Source organism: Tinamus guttatus, unplaced genomic scaffold, assembly GCF_059628265.1.
Source record: "Tinamus guttatus ecotype Peru unplaced genomic scaffold, ASM5962826v1 Tinamus_guttatus_pri_ptg001095l, whole genome shotgun sequence".
Taxonomy (NCBI): domain Eukaryota; kingdom Metazoa; phylum Chordata; class Aves; order Tinamiformes; family Tinamidae; genus Tinamus; species Tinamus guttatus.
Genome location: NW_028289629.1, coordinates 63,606 through 81,534, shown reverse-complemented (window position 1 = coordinate 81,534; position 17,929 = coordinate 63,606). Strand labels below are relative to the sequence as shown.

At 38.4% G+C, this 17,929-nt stretch overlaps 1 protein-coding gene across 1 annotated transcript; it reads left to right on the top strand.

Moving 5' to 3' along the window:
- Positions 1 to 667: 667 nt before the first annotated feature.
- On the top strand, positions 668 to 16,418 carry ERMP1 (endoplasmic reticulum metallopeptidase 1). Its single transcript, XM_088538604.1, has 15 exons — positions 668 to 975; positions 1,652 to 1,953; positions 2,998 to 3,125; positions 3,480 to 3,585; positions 4,339 to 4,485; positions 5,915 to 6,007; positions 7,501 to 7,713; positions 8,604 to 8,824; positions 10,838 to 11,012; positions 11,598 to 11,788; positions 12,355 to 12,507; positions 13,052 to 13,254; positions 14,000 to 14,115; positions 14,632 to 14,795; positions 16,097 to 16,418. The coding sequence occupies exons 1-15, from the start codon at positions 668 to 670 to the stop codon at positions 16,259 to 16,261; spliced, it is 2,685 nt and encodes an 894-aa protein (XP_088394730.1). The 3' UTR covers positions 16,262 to 16,418.
- The last annotated feature ends 1,511 nt before the right edge of the window (positions 16,419 to 17,929 follow it).

Sequence of the window (17,929 nt, the reverse complement as noted above, 5' to 3'; positions counted from 1 at the left end):
CACGGCTGAAGGCACCACTTGTTTGTGTCAAGCACTTAATATACTGGAACTTCCATGTTTCAGGCTCACATTAGCGTGTGTGTGTGTGTGTGCGTATACATATATATTTGTTTCCTGATAACTTCGCACAGCAACATAAAATAGAAGGAACAAATATTTGTGGCCGGGTGTGGCCAGATAAACTGCGAAGACATGCAATAAATGCAGGGTAAAGTGAGCATCGTAAAGCTCCATCTCATCGCTGGAAGGCGCCACGCGAGGGGCTGCGCGTCACACGAGCGCTCGGGGCAGAGAAGCATGTGGGGGTTTCAGAGACAGCCCAGAAGGACCCGACTCCCCCCGGGGCTCTCCCCCGCCTGCCCTCGCTGGCGCGGGAGCTGTTAAGAGCGAGCGCGCCGCGCTCTCCGCTCCAACCTCTGCCAGGCAGCGGGCCGGGCTCGGCGGCCCCACGGCACCCAGCGAGCCCCGTCTCGCCCCCGCGGCCGTTACCGGCGTGGCCCCGCCCCCGCGGCCGTTACCGGCGTGGCCCCGCCCCCGCGGCCGTTACCGGCGTGGCCCCGCCCCGCCCCTCCCCAACGGCCGTAACCGGCGCACGCGCCGCCCCGCGGGCCGCTGGCAGCCGCGCCTGGCGCCGCCGTGTGACCCTCGGCCGCTTGCGTGCGGCGCCATGGAGCGTAGCGCGGCCGCGGTGCGGCGGGTCCGCGCGCCCGGCGGCGGCAGCGAGCGGCGGCGGGAGGCGCAGCGGCCGCCGCGGGACGGCGGCGAGGGCGAGGAGGGCGGCGAGGAGGGCGCCTGTGGCGCGGGCGGGAAGAAGCGTGGCGGGCCGCGGCGGCGGGCGCTGACCGAGGCGCGCGGGGCGCCGCTGCTGCTGCTCTACCTTCTGGCGCTGCGGGCCCTCGTGCACGTCTCGCACCGGCAGCTGCTGAGCCCGCCGGGACGCGGCGGCGCCCGCGACTTCAGCGCCCACCGCGCCAGGTACGGGGCCGGGCCTCCCTCCAGCTTCTTGGGGCTACCCGCTTCGCGGGCCCCGGCGAGGCTCCGTGGAGGGCCGGGTGGCGCCGGTGCCCCGGAGCGCTGGCCTCGCTTGGATGCATGCAAGTTGGATGCTAATGTGCTCCGGGTGCTGTCGCTCTCCGGTTGGCTGCCTCGTAAAACAAGTGCATGTTACTCTGCTCGAACAATGCATCTCTCATAGTTTCGTTCTCACTGTATTGTCAAGTACTTGGTGTCCAGGGAGACTGTTTGCAAGTTGCTAATTGGCTGGGGTAGCGAGAATCTTGTTAAGATTGTGCCTATTCAAGGAAAAGGATGTATGTATAAGTGTGTGCAGTCAAAGACAGAATCCTTGGCAGGACCTCTTCCCTCTATCTTTTTTTTTTTTTTAATGGATGCTATGGAGTGCTGCATTTTCAAAATATAAAATTAATGGCTTGCTTTAGAGTTATGACAGAATAAGGAAACCTGAGCAAAGATCCATCCCGCACCCCTTACCATAATGGTCTTAGGTAAGATAATTCGACTGACTAAGCTTCTGGTCTAATTGCCTTTAATTTCTCCTGTCTATTGTGAGTTTTAGAGTAGAGGGGTCCACAAAAATGCTGTAGTTAATATTAAATGTGCAGGTGCTGAATGTGTAATTTATGTCTTGCAGGGGATATCTTGATGACATAACTGCAATTGGGCCCCGAACAGTTGGAAGTCCAGAAAATGAAGTTCATACTGTTAACTACCTCATAGAACAAATTAAGGCAATTGAAGTTGAAAGCACTGATGCTCACAAGATTTTTATAGACGTACAGAGGCCCACAGGCTCCTTCAGCATTGACTTTTTAGGAGGCTTCACCAGTTACTATGCAAATGTAACCAATATTGTAGTGAAACTGGAACCTCGAAATGGAGCGAAACATGCAGTATTATCCAACTGTCACTTTGACTCTGTACCGAATACACCAGGTGTGTCCATTATTCTGCATTTCTGTGAATCATATGAGATACAGAGAACTTTTTAAATTTTGTGATATGTTCTTCTCATAGCAGGTGTGTGTTTATCCACATGCTAGAAAAATGTGTCAACTATTCTCTGCTTGATTGTGGTGAAATTCATTATTTAGAGCAACAGGTTGGTCCTATTGAAGTCAGTATTTTCCAGGATTTGTCATTTTCTATTAGGTAGCTAATTACAGATTATCTTTCTTTTCCTAAAAAGTTCTCTTTTTATATTTCCCTTTCGTGTAATTCACTGCTTTTGCATGTGGTTCACATGCTTTTGCCTGTATTTCAGCACTTTCTGTATTTTTGTACTGATTTAAATCTGATACTTGTTTCACAGGCTGATTTGTCCCATATTTTTCCTTTTAATTCACTAACCATAGTGTGTGATTTCCTCTCCCAGTGCCAATAATACACTACCTCTCAACTTTCTATTATTATATACTTACACCGTGCCAGTATTCACAAAGCTTGTGTATCAAAAGCTAGTAATGATCAAAAATTAAAGTATGCAGCAGTATGTACCTCTCCTACACTGCAACTTTCACTGCTGTGCTCTTTCTGCTTCCTGTCCCTCTGCATTTTTATAAATCTAATCATATCAAATAACTATTGCTATGGGGGTGTAAACGTGTGTAAATACCTTCCTGACACTGAAAACCGTGTATGGGAGTGGGAAATCGCACACGAACACTTGTAGTAACATGCCACAGGTATATACCCATTATTGAAACTGCAGGTTGAGATCCCATGAAGAGGTTACTGTTTGCATGAGTGTCAGTTGCTGGTGGTCCTACTGCTGTGCTTTCTGGTGTTGCTGCTAGCTAGGATAGACAAAGGATACAAGCTGTAGAGGAAAATTCTTTGAAGCTTGGCATAACTGCACCTCGTATACAGTTAGATTAAATGTAAATGATTCAGAGAAACAACAAACTTTTTTTTCTCCTTTAGTCTTTGTTGCAGTCCTGTGTTTGTTGTAAGCCGTGCTGTTCTGCTGATTATTTTAAGGTGCCAGTGATGATGCTGTTAGCTGCTCAGTGATGCTTGAAATACTTAACACTCTCTCAAAATCATCAGAGCCCCTGCAGCATGCTGTGATATTCCTATTTAATGGTGCAGAAGAAAATATTTTGCAGGTAAGAATTGCTACAATTTTAAAATATGTATCAAAGTTGTCAATTAAGATTCTGACAAAGGGAAAAGCAGCTACAGATATGACTTAGAAATATTCTGGCTGTTGAAAAGTTAATTAATATGTCAGCCTTAATTTAATATCCTGAGGAAAAAGTACTTGCTGTCAAAACAAAAAAAATACTTACATTAAGAATATTCTCAATACGAATTTAATTAGAAGGCTTTCATCTTTTACCTCCATCTGTTGCTAAGTTGCTGCCTTAGCAGAACTTACAGTGTGATCTTCTGAGACAGAAGAGAAAATTTAGGCTGGTCTGGAAGATATTTGACCTATATCTTCTTTGTTTCCCATCAAGGCTAGTCACGGCTTCATTACACAACATGAGTGGGCCAAGTCAATTAGAGCTTTTATTAACCTGGAGGCAGCAGGTGTAGGAGGGAAAGAACTTGTTTTTCAAACAGGTATGAGCATGTGTTTTGTTCCATTTCTACACCAGGGTAATTTGATAATAACATAGATTTGAAAGAATATTGAAAGTGGTTTATAAAAGACAAGGGAATTCCTGTGCCTTTTTCTCAATCATCTGCAGCCAGTAAGTTTTTCTACATCTTTGGTTTCATAAAGGCTAAAGCACTGCCACAAAATTTCCCCTCGTGGGAGGGTCAACCTGTGCGGAACAGAATTCCAAAAGTTGTATTTCCCTTTCATTTAAAGGAGGTGGGGGAAAACGGCTTTGGATGTTTTTAAAATCTTTTCATGCTTTCAGGAAGCTGCTCAGATAGGTACCTGTTAAACTTCTGCACTTCCCTGACTGGACTTAATTCTATTGTTGCAATTGCTTAATTGTGTCCTTGCATTAAATGCTTCAATTGAGAGGTTTTTCTCTAAATGACCATTTTTGATGTGTGATACATGACCGACAAAATGGAAATGCTACCAAAGGCTGCACTAATATTGGTTGTTCTTCGCAAGATGTTTATTTGTTTTGTCATTGAACACTTAAAGGTCAGCCTTTTTCCAGTATAGCTAATCCCTTCTCTCAAGTCTGAGAGTCCTGTAGCCAACACAGATGAACTCGATGTACTTCTTGGAGCAACAATGTTAAAATCTATGGTAACAAAAGTGTTGTAGAAAAACCTCTCTAGAGACATGTATCCTAACTGAAGTTCAGATTTTTATTTATTTATTGGTGAGCTTTTTGTCCTTTTCGTTAGGACCTGAAAATCCTTGGTTGGTACAAGCATACGTATCTGCAGCCGAACATCCCTTTGCCTCTGTGGTGGCACAGGAAATATTTCAGAGCGGAATTATCCCAGCAGATACAGACTTCCGTATTTACAGAGACTTTGGCAATGTTCCAGGTATGTTACTGGGAGATGTGTCAGTGGGTGTTATGTAACCATTTATCTAAGCTGATAACAGTCAGACTGTGAGTTGATCACTGTAAACACTCCCTCAAATTTCGTTTGTTTTTCAATTCAGGAGCATTTTTCCCATCTTTTCTAAGGCAGGAGCCTTCAACTTCAGTGTACCGTGTGAACTGTAAGCCATGTGAACTGGAGTCTCTAAATAGAACTATATGTTGGGAAACAAGTTCCCTTAAAATCAGAAAAGCACTTCTAGAAATAAGTCAACTGTTAAGCATCTTATTTTGAAACACTCTAGTGGTGCTAGTAAATAATCTGTTTGTGGGAATGAGAAGCAAATAGCTATAACTAATGAACAGAAGGAGAAAATGAGTATTGGAAAAAAAATGGAACACAAAATGGCATCTGAACAAGTTCAGAGAAATGTAAACTTGGTATCTGATGCAGGTTGCTACTGGAGTCACTTTCAACAAAAATGATCTGTCTGAAGTGATTCTTAAGACAAAACCTCTTAGTCCATTCTAAACATGTTCCAAAATATATTTCTAGCCTGAAAATAGCTCTTCTCATACAGCTTGTTCTTTGTGCAGTAAGAATCATACCTGCTTCATAAATTAATTCTCACACTTGTTTTTTCAAATTAACAAAAATAAAGTGATTGAGTCTAAAAACTATTTTGTGCCTGCTTGTGTAACAACATATGGAAGATCAGCTTTATTTTACTTTTGTCAATGATGTGACAATTTAAAGCACACACAGGAGCTTTGTTGCATACATAGCTGAATGCATATGGTGTTTGAGATATGCTGGATATACAGTTCAGCATGCAGAACCTCTTTTTTGGTTATTTTATATATTGTTTCAACTTGTAAAAAGTTCTCAGACTAAACATTAGAAAACTTCTTTTTTTCCATTTAAGGAGTAGAAAGAAAACATCTGGCATTTTGTGAGAGTGTTTTTAAAACTCTACAGTATAGCTTATAGTTACTTTTCAGAGTAAGTATCTACTGATATTTTAACAGTAAATATTTGTAAGTCACCAAGTGTGAATCTGAACATTTAACTTAGACTGCTCTGACAGTACATGTGAAGCTGGAGCACCTTACCTTTTCTGAATCTGAGATGACTGTGAGATTGCTTTTTAAAGTATTTTGCCAGTATTCACCTGTTTAGCTACAGATACCATGAAAATCAGTGGATTAGGAAAACAGATGTTTTATAATGGTTGAGTTTTTTTTCTCTTAAATGACTGTGGAATCCTAATTTATATTCAATTTACAAAAAGGCTATTTTTGCTCATCTGCAAGTGGGTGGTTTGCAAAGCAGAGCAATTACGTTTTGAGTGAAATATATGAGTTTTGCGTGTTTCTTTTGAGCTCTCATTTACAGTTTTCTTTTTTTTTTCTTTCTTTTTCTCCTCTAGGAATAGACTTGGCTTTTATTGAAAATGGTTATATTTATCATACAAAATATGATACATCAGACAGAATTTTAACAGATTCCATTCAGAGAGCTGGTTGGTATTTCAATAATTCCATTAAAATTTACTGAAAAACTGTTACTTTATTTTGCTGTAACAACAAGAATTTAAGTTACGAATTTCTTCATATGAGATATCAAGAAATTCTTAATTTAAAAAATGCGTGGACATCTTCTAAAGAAAGAAGAGTTGGCTTTGTGTGTATCTTTGAAATATGTAGGGAGTAATCCTTGGTCAGCTACAAGAAATAGTAACCTGTATGTAGACTATGGAACTATGGAATGTATTTAAGATTGTAGTCTACTTATCTTGAGTAGTTCCATTCATTGATACCTGATTGTTTCTCTGAATTCTGTGTTTGTTTTTTTTCTCTTGGTATGTGTACCTCACTGATTAAGCTTCATCATGGGAAGCTCAGTTACATAGATAGCATGAAGACTGACCCTCCAGCAGAAGTTTTTCTTTGAGAATGGGTCTTGGTGAAAATTATATAGTGTTACAGTAAGTTTTACTGTCAGTATACTGTGGATAAGTAGAATTCATCCTCCTCTAAGAGGTTTTGCCCTTAACAGTCTATTCCCAGGGTTACAGAAACAGGAAATTGAAGGGAGCTCTTTCATTTCACAGAAGAATCTAAAATAATCCTAGTTTCCTCCAGGGTATTGACCCCTGCCCCTTTTAAACAGGCAGAAATTGCATGGGTTGTCTTTATTCGTCTTATGGCTCTAGCCTCAAGGTTTTGGAAATGAAAATCTAATATTACTACAAATTAGAGTTTTAAGCACATTTTACAGAAATGCAGTTCTAAGAGAAGGTAATGCTTTCTCCACAAATTTCTATTAGAAAGCTATGGGGTGTCTTTTTTTTTTTTTCATTATGGCAAGATAAAACATTTTTCTAGTAAATGTATTGCTGTGGAAAAAAAGCACACACGAAATGAACAGCAACAACAAGAAACACAACTGCCAAGCCAGTAGGAAATTGTACAGGGCAAGTAAAAGCAAAAGTTGAGAAGAACTGTTCTTACTTGATTACATGTTTCAGCTGTATTGTGTGAGAGAAAGGGTGATTGGTACTTACAGATTGCAAAGGAAAATATCCTTCTTGGATAGAAGACCTTACAGTCTTCTAAAGAAAGGCAAGTAATTCACAGTCAGAGAAACATGATGAGGTTAGTATGGACAAGAAGAGCAGGGTTAGCAGAAAATGATTCTACTGTTATTCATCCTGTAAGTCTGATGCTATAATACCAGGACTGAAGCAGGGCTTGTGGGCAGAGAGTGTGCCTACTCCTTTTTGTGATGCTTCCACAGTAGTCTTTTAGTACACAAAGCTTTTCAAATGTGCTTACTTTATGGACTGTATAGATATCCTAAATGTGTACTATTTTTGTAAAGTAAATCATTTATATATTCAGTTCATTTATGGACTCAATATTTCAATAGTTCTGTTTTCATAGGCATTAGAGTGCTGAGTGCTGATTCTTCAACACTGGTATAGTTATGCTGTCTGCCTTGTTTTTGGAATAGGTGATAACATTTTGGCTGTCCTAAAATATCTGGCGACATCAGATAAGTTGGCTAAATCTTTTGAGTATCGTCATGGAAATGTTGTCTTCTTCGATATACTTGGTCTGTTTGTCCTGGCTTATCCTGCTCGTGTTGGTACCATCATGAACTATATAATAGCAGCAATTGCCTTTCTTTATTTAAGCAAAAAAATACTACAGCCCAAAACCAGAGGTAAGTCTAGATTTGTGTGTGTTTAATTGTTTTTAAACTGACCATTTCTCATTCTACTAATCATTAGCAACAGTTGCAACATTAGCTGTTTTTCTAAACTCTGGAAATGAATTTTAGATATGCAGCATGCCATAGGAATTGCTTTTCATTTAAGAGATCAAGTCTCAGCTATGGAAAACATGAAGAAAGATAAAAATAAGCCTAAAAGCTTAAGTTCTGTGGATCATATGATTATGCCCCTTATCCTTTCATGAAGATTTAAATGGAGTCTTTTAAAGATCTGAAAACGGAAGAAACTTTTAAACTTGCTTAGCATCTGGATTAATTGATTCCTCTGATCATACTGATGGGGCTTTAGTAACATCTATTTCTTTAAGATCTATCTATGAACAGGAATAAATAACAAAATAACAAATAGTGAAAAAAAATAGAAGTTAATAAAGGGCGTATAACAATTTAAATCCTCCAATTAGAGGATATGTTAGAGGATATCCTCCAATTAGAGGATATTAGAGGCATATGAACATATCTTAAAGAAAATAACTAAGTCCAGAAAACATTTGAGGTAAGAAGTTGTTGCAAGAAAAGCAACTCTTGACACTTTTTTGTAGACTTGAAGCCTCACGTAGAGAAACTTTTACTGTTTGGGCATATGGTACCCAAGAAAATATGGCAGAACTCAGGTATTTCATCTTGCACTGCACAAGGCTTACAAAGGAACAAACTGAATGATCTAGACCCTGCTTTTCAGAAGTCTTCAAAGTAGATTTTTGGTTTTAATACATTCTTATCATTTTGGTTTTTAAAGTAATTACACTCCAGAGATTATTTTAATCTTTATACTTTGCAGTAGAATATGAAGTTGTTAGATAACATTTTTTCTTTCATAGTTATTAATAACCTGAAGAAATTCTCCACTGCATTTGGCTTAACATTGTTAAGTTGGATCTCTACGCTGGTGACTGTCCTTATTGTGGCAGTGTTCATCTCTCTTATCGGGCGCTCTCTTTCCTGGTATTCCCATTTCTATGTCTCTGTGTCTCTGTATGGCACTGCAGCTACAGCCAAGATCATTCTTGTGCATACGCTAGCCAAGAAGTTCTACTACAAGGTAAGCCTGAATAACTGCTAATGTGGAAGGGAAGTGTACTGGGGAACCTGAGGAAGATCAACTTTGAGTTGGTTTAGAAGAGGCATTAAGTTCTGTGTATTGGCCAGAGGTATTTAAAGTGTTTCTGTAAGAACTGCTTCATTTAAGCAAATGTGCTGCTTTGAAGAATCAGAATTAGCCCCCCTGAATTCACAGCTTTCTGTTTGCTAATGGCCTCTAGCAGATGGCCTCTAGCAGCTGCTGCAAGTTGCTGAGGAAAATGCAACAATTTCGTGGAAGAGATGGCATGGGGTAATATTTCTCTACCCTTCCTGTCATCAGTGATCAAAGAATGAAATGAAACAGCAGAAACTTTTAAATATCTTTTGATGTTCTTTCTAATACTTAAAGAATCTACATAAATGTCCAACTCCTCCTTGAATCTTACATGCCTCTTTTTTCTGTCTTATTATGACAGGTTCCCACAATTTAATCATTTGGTACCGTGTTTCTTGGTGTATATTTTCTTGGTGTATATTTTATTATTATCATTATTTCATAGCAGAAAACTCGAAGTTCCTGTTCTGTTTCTTGTCTTCTAAGCAAATTCTACCACTTTTTTTTTTCTGTTTAAAAAAAAAAAAAAAAGTCAAACTTCTGAGTTCCTGCTTTTGTAATCGTATCTTCTAGATGCAATATCCATACTTTATGCAGCTTCTCAGATGAAGTAAAAAATGAGTATTTGTTCTTCTTTTTTTTCCTGTAATTATTCTGGTATTTAGTTAGGTTTTCAGTTGTTAGTTGTTTTTACCATAACTGGCAGGGAATATGGATCTTTGCAGTGTCGTTTTCTGCAGAAAGTTAGTCAGGATACCTGTAAGGTTTAAGCAGCAGTTTGGAAGGATTACCTTTGCATTACTGTCATTTTGATTAATGAAATTAGTGTTTTTGTTTAGAATTCTTCTGTATGGGCTAACAGAAACAACTTTTTAATTGCATAGTAGTGTCATGATATATAAGTAATAATTCAAAATGTTTAGATGGCAGACCTTTTACATCACTTTGCAGTATGAAACCTTGAGTTATGCGACAAATTAGTCGGTGTGTGCCCTATAAAAACATTTTTGATTCTGACGTAGGTTTCCAAGAGTAGATATGTGAATATCATTCACCTCAGCTACTTTTCTTAGCCATTTGAACAAGTTTTGAATGAAAGAATTTAGGAAACCTAATCCATCAATCAAGTCCAACTTTATCTAATAGTTTGAAGTTTAAGAACTTAGTGAGATCTTATCTTAGGGAAACTTATGGGTGGATCTTTCATATCTGGAAGTACGTTTTTTTGCTTGTTTGTTTTAGGATTTTTAATGAATTGTCATATGTGGAAAATACAAAGTACTATTTCTCCTCTTATGGAGATTGCTGAAGTCTATGTTTCCACTGTAGCTTTTACACTGCCATTATACAGTTTTTTGGAATGGTGGCTCTTACTAACACCAGAGTTGTTTCAGTTTCAGCTATTTCCGGCTCTTTCAATTTTTGGATCTTATTTTCATCTGCTGCTTGTCTGATTAACATCAGGCCACAAGGTATCACATATCTCTTAAAATTTTCCTTGCAAGTTATAGCTTGCAGGGTAACATATGGCTTGTGCTCCTTCTGTATTTATCAGAATAATGCTCACTGTATTTCTCGTATAACTCATAATAACAGTAATTTAGGTTAGTGGCTCAATAACACGGAGATTAATTAGCTTTTTCTTCTGAAGAAGGTTTGGCAACTCTCCCACCCAAAATCAAGCACAATACATGCTGATAGCAGTTGTTCATGGCAGCAGTCCCTCTTGGCTAGAACTACTAGTATAACTCAGTTAAGAATCTTGCCCTGTAAACCCTCTAACACTGCCTGTATAACTGAAAGAAAAAAAAAAAGAAGGCATTTTTAATGGTTAAACTTTCTCTTTGTATTATTTTGAGATGCAATACACAATATTTCTGCTCACTGGCAATTGTATCTTCTTGTTTTTCATTACAGAATATGAATGAACAATACCTGGGGGATGTGTTTTTTGATGCCTCATTGCTGGTCTGGGCTATAGCATTGACTATGCTTACTCAGATAGGCCTTTGCTCAGCATTTATTTGTACATTATGGGTAGCATTTCCTTTACTCACTAAGCTGATGATCCATAAAGAATTTAGACAAAAGGGTAAGAGTCTGTTTTTTGTTTGTTTGTTTTCATGTATTTCAAACCTTTATTACTCTGTACTGGGATATTTTTTGCCCACACCTGTTAAAACAAGCAAAAAAAGAAATCCTCAGCCCTTGGATTTGAGTAGTCCAAATATGTGGGTAGTATTTTGTCCTCAAGTAGAAGTTTTCTTTACCCAAAGACAGTTTATGACTATAGAGAAGCTGTTTAGAAAGTCTGAAACATGTTTTATTCTCAGGCTAAACAGAATGATGCTACATGAGATTATATTAAATCTTCCTATCCTAGGAAGACAGACAGTAAAGGTTGTTATAAATACTGTTAAACAGTGGTTGAGGTGAAACACCTCTTAGATATTTTTTTTCTTTCTGGAGTAGTTTCCTGATGTTTTAAAAATTGTCGTACTGGCACTTGCTGTATAAATTGAGAACTGCTTTCTGAGTAGCATTGGGTGTGTGTACCAGTGTCATATTTTGTGCCCCAAGGCACTGTATGCTTAGACAGTAAAGCTGTATGATTTTTTTTGTCCATATTAGCCCTTACATATTTTTGTTGTCTACTTTATTTTCCTATCCCATACAGGTACCACCATGAAGTTTGTCATGATGTACATGCTGGGAATGTTTGTTCCATATCTGTATGTGATGTACCTTAGTTGGACTGTATTTGAAATGTTCACTCCTATCATGGGACGAAGTGGTTCAGAAATTCCACCAGATGTGGTTTTGGCAGGATTAATTGTGGCCGTCACTGTGATTCTCTCATCCTATTTTGTAAGGAGATTTTTTTAAATATTGTTTGAAAATTCAAACTCTATTAGATATTAAAACTGTTTTCCTAAATATTAAAAGTTAATGATACTTTGAGAAAAATATTGCTATACCAAACTTACAGGCAATTTCCTCATCGAAGCCATGATTGGAAAAATAAATCTCTTGTATGATGATTGTAGTAAAGACTGTAAAATATGCAGTTTAATGCTGGAGTTTTAAACAGGTTTTAGGAGAAGTATACTCTGTGGCAGAACAGTGTTCCTATTATGCTTCTATTGTATATGCTTTTTGGGGGCAGTGTTTGCTATAAATTGACATTTTGGTTAGCAGATATCTTTCAAAATATATATATATATTTTTGAAAGCTAAAACCTTTGTTTTTAGAGATTAAGGTTTACAAAGAAGGGTGTTGTCTCAAGTGGTGTTTGTGATAATGATATTTTTAAAATATACTTTTGATTTCACAATTATATTTTTACAAAGGGCAAAGAGACTCTCTTAATTCTGAATTATAAAGTTCTGTAACAGAAGAACAGAAGTGCTTTTTTTTTTTTTTTTCCCTCTAGATTAACTTCGTTTACCTCATCAGAAGCACAAAAACAACTTTAATAACTTTAACGACTGTGTTTTTTGTCACTCTGATGCTTGTCTGTAGCGGAATCTTCTTCCCTTACAGTTCTGATTCTGCTAATCCAAAGCCTAAGCGAGTCTTTCTCCAGGTAAGGAGTCTGGCATATCATATTGTCATATTGCCTCTGTGTTGCTTGTGTTTCTTTAAAAATAAACCTTTAGTCAGCAACCTTTCCTCTGTCTTGAGAGGAAGAAGACTTTAGTTTGGTTTAAAAAGTATATGACTATTCCTGGATTTTAAAGAATTGCTACTATTTTCTGTGCTCAATTTATGTATTCAGTTCATTTATGCTGGAAAAATTGAGTGCAGGAGAGTATGTAAGGTTAAGCCATAGCAGGAGAGTTTAGTAAGCAGTGATCACTTACAAAATGAACATGATGGGAGATGTGTAAATATTTGTCGACAGTAGTCTTATGAATTTAGATTTTGTTGCTTTTGTTGTACTTCTGTCTAGGAAACTCTCTATTCCTGTTCATAAATACTTAATGTGTGCAATGTTAAGTGTATATTGAACATGCAGAAGACCTGCAGGATCCATGTGGAAAATTAGAATCATTTCTTAATCTTGCAGGTTGCACAGATTCCAATATGTTTTTTTTTCTTTTTTTTTTCTTTTTCCCTCTTTATTCTAGCATATAAGCAGAAGATTTCATGATCTAGATGGGAACTTGGTTAAAAGTGACTCTGGTATATGGATTAATGGATTTGATTATAATGGCATATCTCACATAACTCCACATGTACCTGAAATCAATGACGCCATTAGGACTCAGTGTGATGAGTGGGCTCCTTTTTGTGGCTTTCCTTGGATTCTGCCTGTGCATTTTATGTTCCGGTTGGTGTGAATGCTGCTTAACATGAGAAATTACTGGCCAAAGCAAATTGGATATTTATGCAATTTTCCTTAATTAAGAGAAGAAAAACAGGCTAATATTAGTTAAAAGTTCATAACTTTTGCTTTGAAAGATGCCTCCACTTCTGTTTAAGTATAGTGCCTTTTGCAAAAACCTTTGCAAGAGACTGCTGGTTCTGCTGCAGAAATTTTAAAAGTTGTGTGAAAACTGATGTCAACAGCCACCAGGTGAACCTACCTTCTTCTGTAGTCAGTGGAGTGCGCGTCAAGCGGGCAGTTCGGAGTGCAAGTGTGCACGTCTGCCTTGCTCTCCCTCTTTCCCACCATTCCTGCTGACAGTAAAGAAAGCCTGGAGTAGTAATTCCAGAAGTGAACCTGCTCCTGTGACTGCCACCCATGTCCCCCAAATTTGTGACAAGAATTTGGAGTTTAAAGTATCCATGTTTGTTGTAATGTTTCTCTAGCTGCTGTGCAAATTCTATTAAGAGATTCAGTTAATGAATCTCTTAATGAATGAAAACACTGATAGCTATTTCATTCTTATGCAAGTCAAATATTTATTTCTGGACACAAGATGTTAAACGTTAAACTTCCTTTGAATAATCAGCTTTGGAATATTTTGTTAGTAATAGCACAGTCAGCTATACAGAAAGCTATTCTTGGTTTCTAATATTTACTACATCCAACTGGTGCATTGAAATTAAAAACTTAACTGTTTTTTTTACAGGAAGAACTGGTACCTTCCTGCTCCAGATATTTTGCCAATGAGTCCTATTCAATTTAAAGTTCTGTCCAAAGAGTTAGTGCCTTTGAATTCCATGAGGTTAAGTTTTGAAGTATCTGGTGAGTGAATGAAGCAGCTGGTTTAATTTTTCTCTCCTTTACCCTCCCTCACTCTCCCTTCCCCTGCATTAAAACTCAGATTTTGTTTCTAGTACTGAAGGTTATTATGTCGTTCCTACAGAAGTGAGTTTGATTGGTTTTCTGTGATATACATGAAATCACTCGCATAACACGCTAGAATCTGTGGGGGTAACATTGCAGTTTTTGGGAGACCGGTGTCTTGTCTATTTTGAGTAAGTCTTTAAACTTCAGCTTTTTGAAGTGTGTTTGGTAGCTCTATCCCTGTCTTTTATGGCTAACACAGTTATTTTTTTTCATTGCTCAGAAACAGTTGAAGGCTCTTCTGTAGAGAACACATTTGTTCAGTTATACCTTGTGTCTGAAAATGTAGGACAGTGATATAGAGACTGCATATTAATATTGATGCATATAGATGGTTGGGATGAAAGGAAATGGGGTAGATCACTCTTGCACCTTAATTTGTGCACACACACAGATGCATTTTCCTGCCTGTAGGTCCCAGTCACATGTCGCTGTATATCCGCCCACGCGAAGGATCGACCCTGTCCTCGTGGTCCCTTGGAGACGGGAGGCCCGTTGCGAGCGTGGGAGGGGATTACTTTGTGTTCTACTCTCACGGGCTGCAGGCTGCGCCGTGGCGCTTCTGGATAGAGCTGACGGTGAGTGCCGCGCTGGGACGTGCGTGCTCTGGGTGAGCCAAGACTCTTGTAACAACCTTCTCTGTTTCAAAATCCCTAATTACAGCTTCTCTTCATCTGTCTCCCTGCTCTGTATCAGCTGACATGTGGCTTGATGCTTTACCCACTGATTTTTCAAATAGTGGGAGAAGACTTTTCTTTAAATAATTTCCACGTCCTGTATCTGAAATTAGAATTACTGTAATCTTAATCTCTTATTTCATGAAGTTTTGTCTTTATTCTTGTTATTTCAGAATGCATTTATGCATTTTCATGTTTGAAGTGCCTTTTTTTTTTTTCCTATGACTCTTTGTGTACATGATACTTAGTCTGGTTTGTGTTTTTTTGTGCATTTTTGGGGAGGGTTATAGGGGCGTGACTTTTTGTGTAAGGGGGGAGAAGAGGGGAGATGATTGATTGTTTGTCTGTTTTGATTATTGGGAGTGTGTAGCCTTTTTTTTTCTTTTTCTTTTTCTTTTTTTTTTTTTTAAGTTACAGATCCTTAGTGGGGAAACTCATTTGTCCTAAAGCTAAAGAGAATTTTAAAGGCATTATTTTCTGAATTTCTTTTGGGACTTTTTTTTTTTCCCCTCCCCATATAATACAGCCAATATCAAAATCCTATTTCAGTAGGATTTAGGGCTTTACTTTCAATTGCCAAATTGCCTGTGATTTTTTTTTTTTTTTGCAAACACATAAGTTTTTATTACAGCTTTACCAGTGTCTTAATCTTTTTAGAAAAATTACAAACCTGTGAAAGTTCAGGAGGTCCCTTGTTCCTTCTTGGATCAGAGAGCTTAAACAGTTCGCAAGTACCCTCAAAGGATCATCACATAAAGATGGACAGGAACCTGCAGTGCAACTAGATTTGCAAGGTGGCCGTGGCAAAGCTAAGCAGAAAAGTCTGTTCAGGCTAAAGATTCATAACAGGAAGATCAGTATAAATGCCAGGTCTCTGCTGTTTGTCTTGATTTGTTGTGTTGGTTTCTTAAGTGTGGAGTTGTGAGTTAGTATTTTGAACACATGCAAGCTACGTAAGCCCGTCAGAAGCACTGTGGTCCGTGTGTGTGTTTGTGTTCGGTTTGAATTGAACTTGCATTGGATAGAGGTAGAGGTGCACGTGGAGGTGCATCGAGGATACTAGGAATGTTCTAATGTATAGAACATTGACTTGTGGGGTTGCATTTAAAAATATATGCAGTCTGTGGAAAGATATGTCTAGATTGACTTTGGAAGCCATACAAAAAATCGTAACTGTGATGTTGCTCTTTTCTTACTTTCAGGCTTCAGAAAAGCATGCTGATGAAACAGTCTCCCTTGCCATAGCAGCACATTACTTCTTTGGGGAAGATAAAAAGTCACCTCAACTTCATGCCTTAATGGAGAGACTTCCAAACTGGGTGTTTTCTTCTGGCTGGTCCTGTACTTATGACCTTTTTGTCTTCTAATGTTGCAGTACTGCAAAAATAATATGCTAATCTGTCTGTCAAAAGATACTGCTGTAATAAATCTTGAAATATGGACGGGATGCTGGAGACTTTCACCAGAACTTAATTACAAATGGTATTTCTCTGGCAGTTTGACTGTTTAAACATGAATTGGGGCTAATGCCTCTCGGTTTCTGGAAAAAACACGAGGCTCCATGTTGATGGAATTTCAGCTGTTTTTTCCACTGAAATGGCAGTTTGATTGCACTTTGAGTGTGATTTGTAACTTGCAGACTGCATTTGAAGAGGTAATGTTAGCGTAATACAATGGCAGTTGTAGTGAGAAGGGCCTGTTGAAGAAATTTAATTTGCTGCACTGAATGTGAAAGTACTTTATATGAATGTGGGGACTACCACCTGCCAATACTATCCGTCCTGTTAAAGTAAGATTTTCAGCTAAGAGACAACTGTTTACATGTTTGGGGATGTTAGAATACTTCTGTCACTGGAGAAGTCAGTGGAAATGACAATGCCCATGTTGATTGAATTCCCGTTTACTGATAAACGCACAGTGCAGAAAACTAAGTATTATGGAATGTGTAATTGCTCATCTAGGTTCATTTTCAATTTTTATCTTTCTGTTTAAAAAAACTTATTGCCTACCATTTTACTTGTCTCTAGTTTTGCAATTTGAATAGGCAATTCTCACCAAACTATCATCTTGCACCTGTGTTCCTGCTGGAATCCTTCAGCATCAGCACATTAGCATGTGACTTGATCTCTTCTGTGTAACGGTGCCAAGTCACCACTCCCTTGTGTACATGTCTTACAATTAACTCTAAAATTTCTGTTTATGAACTTCTAATTTGTTAGAATTGGCTGTAATTTTGCCACCTCCTTTGAAGAGACTTTTGGTGGTGTGACAGTATTGCATTTTGTTAATACTTTTACTTAATACACTTTTATAGTAAATATTGCTTTCAATAAGTAAAAGTATCAACAAGTCTTTTGTCTTGAGAATAGCTAATATCTGGGGATTATCTTCTTTGCACAGGATGGAGTTTATAAATGACCTTATGTGATTTAGAATAACTTTCAGTTTTAACTGACAAGCTTTGAAGTCTGAAGCCCCTTAACTGTTCTTTATCCCCAAGATGCACTTTTTATCTCCAGTGCAATGCATACTTAGTATTAGTTCCTGAAACTCAAATCATTCTGGAGAAACTTTGCTTCTCCATGCTCAGTATGAAATATTCTGTGACATCAACGCTGCACTAATAACACAGACTTCCTGTTTGCTAATCTCATGAGCACTGCCAAGCAGCTTTCTGTTCCTGCACCATCACGTCAAGTAAAAAGCAGGGCCTATCAAATTTTTCTAACACTTTTGCATTTGCTGCAATCCCTGACAGACAGCAGTTACATGATCAAGTGTTTTACCTTGACCTTTAACTTCATTTTTTTTTCTTCAGCTGGGTATCTAAACAGTATGAAATAGCCTAAGTACATTTGGAAATGCTGTGGCTGACTTGTGGGTCAATTACAGAAATTACACTGAACTGGACATCAAACTCATTAAGTAAGGCAAATGGGTTTGTCAATGTGCATCAGTTGTCATTTGGTTGTATCTGATTTTTAAGTACAATTGTTACGATGCATTCATTATTTAAAAAGTCATTTTTAAAAGTC